The sequence below is a fragment of the Phalaenopsis equestris genome, unplaced genomic scaffold, assembly GCF_001263595.1.
Source record: "Phalaenopsis equestris unplaced genomic scaffold, ASM126359v1 Scaffold208704, whole genome shotgun sequence".
Taxonomy (NCBI): Eukaryota; Viridiplantae; Streptophyta; class Magnoliopsida; order Asparagales; family Orchidaceae; genus Phalaenopsis; species Phalaenopsis equestris.
Window position 1 is genome coordinate 17,702 of NW_018227938.1, and position 8,737 is coordinate 26,438.

The 8,737-nt window shown below is 34.2% G+C and overlaps 1 protein-coding gene across 1 annotated transcript; it reads left to right on the forward strand.

The window, feature by feature from the left end:
- Positions 1-5,575: 5,575 nt before the first annotated feature.
- On the forward strand, positions 5,576-8,514 carry LOC110036571 (cytochrome P450 71D11-like). Its single transcript, XM_020741048.1, has 3 exons — positions 5,576-6,305; positions 7,335-7,561; positions 7,663-8,514. The coding sequence occupies exons 1-3, from the start codon at positions 5,627-5,629 to the stop codon at positions 8,296-8,298; spliced, it is 1,542 nt and encodes a 513-aa protein (XP_020596707.1). The 5' UTR covers positions 5,576-5,626; the 3' UTR covers positions 8,299-8,514.
- The last annotated feature ends 223 nt before the right edge of the window (positions 8,515-8,737 follow it).

An 8,737-nucleotide genomic window follows, 5' to 3' on the forward strand; every position in this document is an offset into this window, starting at 1 on the left:
GTAGAGCAATCAAATTCTGTCCTCAAATAAGGTGAGAATCGGCGGGGTGCACCCCGGACCTCTCTTTATCAAAATAGGACAAATTCATCTTTATCGATGAAAAGGAAGCCACAAAATTTTCGTTATAGCTCATGGAAAGAGTAGGCACATCAAATGTGGGCAAAAGTCACTCCAACATGATCATAGTAATACTTGGCACAACATCTGGTACAGTGGCACTAAGTACAACACCAAGGGTCCCATGCAACACCATGGCGGATCTCATGGACTGCACAATAGATTGCAAATATCCCGTCCTCGTAACGGACCGACAGGCAAACCTTGGTCTCCATCCTCGTAACGGACTGACAGGCAAACCTTGGTCTCCAACTACGAGGGCCTATAGGACAAGATGAATAAAAAGTTCTTGGACATCTGGAGGATCCAGGTAAGGAACTTCTTTCAAAGAAAAGGACCCAGTCCTCATAGAGGGGAAATTGCTTCAATAATCTTCTAGACAAGGATATCTATAATGGAGTCATCAATATGAACTACAGATTTAGAACAATCTAGATCCCAAGGAGGGAGAGTCCTCACACTATCATGGTTGGGGTATAATCCACACAACCAGACAAGACAATAGAGTGATTCTCAGCCAAAAGAGTGCCATAACTGGAACCACGACAAGTAAAGAGACATTTGGTTAGTCATTTAGAGGATATAGGAAGTGAAAGTGGTGAGGATGCTCTTATGTAAAGTGATTCTTCTACCATTAGATAAAAAGGAATTAGTCCAGCATGAGAGATATGAGATAGTTTTATTTTGGACCTCATCAAATTGAATTAGCTTAGTTCTGCCCATAATAAGGAGGACCCCAAGAAATTTGAGTGGAAGTTGAATGGAAGAGAACCCATTACACTCAGATGTCCACTGCTTGAGCCGAGAGAAGCCTTTTTGTAAAATATCAGTTGACATTTGTCAGGATTGAAGCACATTCCTGAGTTATCTTGAAAAGTGTTAAGGCATTAAATAACCTTTTTAACAACAACCTTATATATATATTAATGAAGCAACACCAAATAGAAGGCTTTATGGGTGATTTCAAAGCCAAGGAGTCTAGCTTTGACCTATAAAATGAACTGAAAGTTGACTAAGGGCCAATTTGGGGTAGCTTATAAGTGCGAGTGGCATTCTGAAAATATTGCCTCACTGTTTGTTTCTCACGTTGCGGGTGATTATATGAAAGCTGTGTTTTGTGTTTTAGTACGAAGTCGATCGCAGAGATATACCCTCATCCGTGTTCACTATCTGTGTTCATTCCCTTATTTTACGCCCCTGCCCTCGCTTGCTCGTGGAACAACCCCTCACCTCTTCTCGTCTGTCTTTCCCTCTCACTCTTAAAGCTACTGAAGCGAACCATGCTCCTTTGCTCCAGCCGGTGCCACTTCACTGTAGTTGCTTCTTTGGTGAAGCAGTCCCCTCGCCGTACCTCATGCCAGCCTGCTCCTTTGACATTGCAATGGTTCGGTCTCGAAGGCGATTGCTTTATGTGAAAATGGGAGGGGGAAGCGGAAGGGGAAGACACAGACGAGGGTTTCACGAGGGACAAAAGAGGGGAAAAGGAAGATAAGATGGGTTTAAACTTTAATTTAACTTTATTTTAAGTTTATTTATTTTTATTAATTTAATTCATTAGTACCAATTAATTAAATAAATATTGTTATCAAAATTAAATATAATTAAATAAATCAAAATATTACTGTACAATGATTAATTAATAAAAAAAATTAATTTATATATTTAATAAAATTCTAGTGAATATTAATTATAATAATTAATATATAATCAATTGTTAATTAATTAATATTAATGTATAAGTTAATATAATTAGTTTCATAAAATCATTACTGATGAGTTGTCGGTTCTATAAATAATTAATTGTTGATGTACAAGGGCAGAATGATCTTTTTTCCATAAACAGATGCAAATCAATTGGTTTCCACAAGTTGAAATCAGACAGTCAGCCAACTTATCTATATCAATTGTTGATCAATAGCTTAACCAAATTAGTTGCTTATGAGTGGATTGTCAATAAGCTGCAGCTGCCCCAAATAGACCCTAAATGATTAACTTATAGATGGTATCTCATGAAATTATGTTTGAAAAATTAGAAGTTGCATTTATAAAATTAGTTATCAAATAAAAAGCTTAAAGAATAAATCTAAAATGTTTGATAAAAAATGAATAACCCTAATATGTACTTTTATAGCTTAAACGATAAATTTGTAAAATTAAAAAATAAAATCAAGTCCTTATTAGATTAATCTATTCTTGTTAGGAAATCACAATGAGAAACTATTATATTAAAAACAAGTATGAAAATGTGTTTAAAATCTCAAGCTTATCTTGTCATTTCATTTAGAAGAATTGATAGTAGGAGTCTTCATTACTCCACAGATTTTTTGCATAGTCATTCACATTGAACTCATCAATTTAAACCTTATGTTAATGTACATGTATGATGTAATTTGTTTTTCTAAGAAAAAAATTCATTTCAACTGATTGTCATGAAATAAAATTATGGCTCAATACACGCTCTATGTTTATATGAATATCAAAAGCTTAAACAGTACCCACACCGCATTGCATAAAGCATTTATTTATCAATTAAAATATGGGCATATTTAGTTTCTAAAAGTTAAAATTTGTTTTCGCTTAATCTAATGCCTTGGTGAAATCAATAAAGACATGTAATACTTAGTGGATATTCTGTAGATATGATAATATATAAGGATAAATTCACAATATTTCACTTGAAGAAGCCATCAAGCTCGTTTAGCATTTGAGTCGTATTCTAAAATTTTCATAAAGAATTCACAGAATAACAACCATGTCATTTCACACAATACATTTAAATCGAATTTATAAAACATGCAAACCCACACTAGGTTTGTTGACCACCCCTATAAAATCCCCCCATTACCTCAATATTTTGTTACTATTCACTTCTCCCACTCACTCGCGTTTTCTACTCTCTTAGATAGCCACTCACCTACTTTTCTACTACCTATGGCTGGTCATAGGGGTTTGACCGCCAATGGTCAGCCCACGAGTCAATCTAACACACTTGATCCATACAAACTCACCTATACACAAGCCCTTAAGTAATTTGCTCAAAATACATAAAAAAGATACAATACAACCTTAATATATATGAATACATATAATTTCTTATATTTAAATTTTCTTCATTTTGTTCCTAGTGATATATTCACCAGAATGCGAAGCAACTCCCGTGAATTGACTTCTGATAGTAGGTCTGACTTTGATGTTCCTTCTTGGGTCCATCTTCTGTGCATACAAGCCCAACTTGAAATTAACATGATGCACCATAATATAACAAAATACATAAAAAAGAGACAATACAACCTTAATACATATGAATACATATAATTTCTTAAGTTTAAATTTTCTTCATGTTGTTCCTAGTGAAATATTCACCAGAATGCGAAGCAGCTCCCGTGAATTGACTTCTGATAGTAGGTCTAACTCTGATGTTCCTTCTTGGGTCCATCTTTTGTGCATACAGGCCCAACTTGAAATTAACATGATGCACCATAATATAATGTTTCAACTAAGATAGTGGTTAGCAAGGAATGTGATCACAAGATTTGGGGAGTAAATTCCATCAACAGAATTTAGATGTGTGCTAGCTGCCTGACCTTGACGTTTTTTCAGGAAAATAAACTCAACGAAGATGGGACAACAACAAATAGTATGAAAAAGTAGAAAGTGATTTCATGGGGATTAAAAAAAAAAACATTCAGAGTATTTTTAAAGTGAAAAGGAGTCACATCATATTAATAATTAAAAGAGTAAATACAGAGACAATTACCTAGGGGTGGCAATAAATATTTATTTAGTTGCAAATATTTTGTCTTTATTAATGAACTTTTCTTTTTTAATCATGCTTACTTTCTTTGCAAGCTACATTCCAAAAAAAGAAAAAAAAATCATGGATATTAATATATATCATGTGTATACTACACAAGTTACACAATATATAGACCTGAAACTCTATGAGTGCTCGATCAAAGAGTAGAGAACTCCTTCGAAGGAAAAGGAACTCGACACTCTATTTGGGGACCAAGTAGGAATATGATTGTTGGCCAAATCTTGACTCTTACAATATCATGTCTACTAAGGACCACATAGAAGAACTCTACTAAGGCCGAAAAGGCTCATAAATTTCATTTTCTACGTGAGCAACCTCATGCAATAGAAACAACTTGAATTTTATTTATTCATTTGTACAGATCTTCATGTTGCTCTTATAACCTTATAAATTAAGAAAGAATTGTGTATATGAGATGATCAGTATTAAGTTTTCGAGATAGTGCTTGATAAAAAACTCAAAGTCTATCTCTCTCTCTCTCTCACCACGCACCCACACGCGTGCGCATGCATGCACACGCATCGTCTCTTTTCTACCGTTAATTTCTTGAGATTTATTAGTAGGGACCAAGCATCACCAATATATACATTTGAATTCAACCTTATAATTTATTCAAAGTAATGTAAATTCTAAAATAGCATGGTTAAGTATAATACTTTAATTATATATTAAAAAAACTATAAAAAAAATAACACTTTTGCTTACATTTTTAAGAAATATAATTGTTAATGAGTTAAAATAATTAATTAAACTGTGGTTAAATGATCATTCTTAAGCACAAATAGTTCTTGCACATGCTATCAATCGTAGCATTTATAGAACACAAGTAATCTTTGTAAACGTGACAATAACACTTTGTCACACTTTTTCTTAAACAAGTATCGAATAAAAAATTTTGAGTCAAAAAAGATGAAGTTAAAAAATAATTAATTTAACTTGAAGTCTTGAAGCCGATATTCCTAAAGAAGGCAAGTCGGCTTGGCTCGAAGGATTGCTTCCATGTGTTTTGTTTTAAATAGTGAAAAGATGCCAGTTAGAACAGGAAGAATCAATCGGGTGGAGGTTACAGTAATACCCTTTTCCTTATCGGAATGAAATTAAAATTTACTATATATTACAATAGGCAGAGGTGTCAATTTGGGTGAATAAGTGGGATTTATTCTTGACAAACGTTTTTGACCCAATCAAAACCTGAATGTTCAAAATATTGCCCATTTATTTAAAGTATTATAAAGTATGGACCAAATCTAATTCGCCTTTAACCTTCTTGATTCAACTCCATCCTATATCACAAAATTAATACAAGTTGAAATCATCATTTATGGCAATTTCAATTAAATTTTAGTTAAATTCATTTTAACTTCAAATTTAAAGATTAACTCAAACTGCACCATGTACTCAAGGCCCAAATTAAACCCTAAAGTCCAATGGTCCATTTCGAACCCAAAAATTCACATCGAATTTGAATTGAGTTACTTGTTTACAATTTTTACCACAGCTAACTCATATTTTTTGAAGATATTCAATTCGAAGAATGATGTATTTACGGAATCTTTTTAATTAAAAGGATATTAATAAAATAATACTAAAAATTTTTGTTAAGAATTTCCATGCACCCTTACTTTCCAGTCATGTTTGGTTATAAAAGTCATTGGAGATGTGAGTGAATGGCTACAAGAGAGTCAAGCACACATGGAAGTTCTCTACTATGCCTTCTTTCTGAGCTCATTACTCATCCTCTTCCTCAACCTGAAGTTCAAGAAATCAAATAAGCTCCAAAAAGGATGCAAGGAAGCCCCGGGGCCCTGGAATCTCCCCGTCATAGGCAATCTCCACCTATTTGCTAGCCGACGGCCTCCTCACCAGTCCTTTCGTGACCTCTCCGCGGTCTATGGGCAAATTATGCGTCTTAAACTTGGTGACATCAAGATTGTCATCATTTCCTCCGCAAAGGCCGCTAGAGAAATCATGAGAACCCACGACGCCGACTTCGCCACTCGTCCTCTCAACGACTCAATTCGCGCTATCTTCTACGGCAGCAACAATATCTCATTCGGCACTAGCGATGAATTCTGGCGCCAAATGCGTCGACTATGCAACATGGAGTTGCTCAGTATAAAGCGCGTTCGCTCTCTCAGGGCGATAAGAGAGGTCGAGGTCTCTCATCTTATCCAACACATAGGAGCTTCATCAGGTACTGTTACCAACCTCAGCAGTAAGATGGTGGAGACCAACAACAACATCATGGCCCGAGCAGTCATTGGTGATCGATGCGATGACCAAAACCTCTTTCTTTCGGCGCTGGATGATGCAGTGGAGATTTTGTCAGGATTCACCATCGTGGATCTGTTCCCCTCGGTGCCGTTCTTAGGTTCGCATATAAATAGCTCGTTTTTCTTTTACTTCCAAAATATATAAAATTCAATATTTAAGATAAAACCTCCAATCAATCCAATTAAACACAAATATTCTAAAAAAAAAAATTTGAGCCAACGAAACCTCTGATAGCTTTTTTTTTAGTAATTAATTACTGTTCGATTAAACTTAAATTCGAATACTAATTAATATGGAAGTAAATTTTTTAATAAGTTTTCTTAATTAATTAATAGTAAAATTTAGAATTACAAAATATTAGATAAAAATTATAAATCCTTTTCACTTTTCAGTTTAATAAAATATTCTAGCGCCGCTGGTTTTGAGATAATGTTACTTTATAATTAAAAATATACTTAGTATCTTGTAATATAGTAAGATGATATTAATTATTTGCGAAAAAGTTGTTATTATGTTAAGGGCTGTCAAAATGGCTCATTGTTCGAACAACTCGTGTTTGGCTCTTTAAGAAGTTTGTCTTCAGCTTGTTCGCTAAGTTAAAAAGTGGAACATGAACAAAGATTTGTTCGTTCGTATTCGACTCTTTTTGGGTCAAAATAATACTCATCAATTTTATATATATATATATATATATATATATATATAGATAAGAGTTATTTTTTATAACTTAGTTTAATTGACTACGATGCTATAAAGAATTATAATCAATTAAAAGAATTAATTAAGAAAATATAATAAAAATTATTAAATTAGATTCAAATAATGTTTTATTATAAATAATAATATTTAAATCTTACCCCAACTCTTAATATCTTATGACTACGTGATTATAGTTGTCAAAATGACTCTTTGTTCAGCTTGCTAAACAAATGAACCAAACATGAAAATACTTTTTTGAGCTCGAAATATAAGCGAGCCTGGGTTCGCTTGCTCGTGTTCAGCTGGTTTACACCCCTAATTATATTCGTTATTATTAACGATAGTTTTTTCATAAGTTTACATTTAAGTGCATTAGGGTTATTTCTTTTTTTAATCAAAAGAAAAAGATTCAGCAAATTTCTAACAGGTCGTATCACCGGATTTCAGCAAAAATTTGAGAAATGTCGAATAAACTTGGATCTAATGGCTGAAAAAATAGTTGAAGAACACAAGAAGAAGAGGGCCAAACACTTTTCTAATAATGATACTGAGAAGTTGAAGGAAGAAGATCTAACTGATGTTCTTCTGAGGGTTCAACGGGAAGACAGCCTTCCATTTCCCCTCACCAACGACAACATAAAGGCTCTAATCAATGTAAGTGAGATCCTTACGACTTGAATCATCCCTGCTACTTCTACGTGCTTGATCGATAATGTTTTCTGCTAACATGAATAATTGAATTTCAAATTAACTAGGATATTCTCATGGCTGGGACTGACACAACTTCAAGAACCCTGGAATGGGCAATGTCGGAGATGATTCAAAACCCGGCGATTTTGGAAAAGGCACAGAGGGAGGTCAGGGAATTCGTCAGCGACAATGGCGGGCTACGAAAGTTGGTGGATGAGGAATTGATAAGTGGTAAACTAAGTTATTTGCAATTAGTGATTAAGGAGACGCTTAGACTGCACCCTCCCGCGCCACTACTGCTGCCCCGAGAAAATCAAGAGACCAAAGAGATTATGGGATATGTAATACCAGCCAAGACGAAGGTATTGATTAACATGTGGGCGATAGGAAGGGAACAAAAATATTGGGGTGATCCTGAAAATTTTCGTCCAGAGAGATTCGAGGAGAACCCTGTAGATTTTAAGGGTGCACACTTTGAATATGTGCCATTCGGTGCAGGCAGGCGGATATGTCCTGGGATGCAATTTGGGTTATTCACGTTGGAGATAATATTGGCTCATTTGCTCTACTATTTTGACTGGAAGTTTTTGGGAAAGAAAGGGGAGATGTTGGACATGAGAGAAGCATTTGGTGTCATATTAAAAAGGGAAACTCCTCTTTGTTTGATTCCCACTCTTCGATTTCCTATCCTACCAGCATGACCGTAGCATTTATGGATGATCTTATGCAGTTGCAGAATTGTACTGATGCGTGGGCCGAAGATTTGACGAAGAGGAAAATATTATATTGTTGTGAGTGGAAATAGAAAGTAGGCGACCTGTTTCTTTCTACTGTGAAACTTTTTATGCTGAATAACTTTCTTTTTTGTTAATTTTGGTCCATATTATCATAACTAAAAAATAATTGGGGGGCATTTACATGCAGACCACCCAATTACTTCGTTCAATTCTTATCTAACATCAAAACATTATTTTCTATATTAAACCCAAAATTTTCATTTCACATAAAAAATGCCATCAATTTATGCTTTTAAAGTGAAATAAACATTCATAGATAATGTGACACACACACACACATATACATACACATATATATATATATACATACATATATATATAGATATATATATATATATATGTA

Coding starts and splice junctions, on each gene's coding strand:
- LOC110036571 (XM_020741048.1), top strand. CDS start 5,627: ATGGAAGTTCTCTACTATGCCTTCTTTCTGAGCTCATTACTCATCCTC. Junction 6,306..7,334: donor CCCCTCGGTGCCGTTCTTAG/GTTCGCATATAA, acceptor AATTTCTAACAG/GTCGTATCACCGGATTTCAG. Junction 7,562..7,662: donor ACATAAAGGCTCTAATCAAT/GTAAGTGAGATC, acceptor CAAATTAACTAG/GATATTCTCATGGCTGGGAC.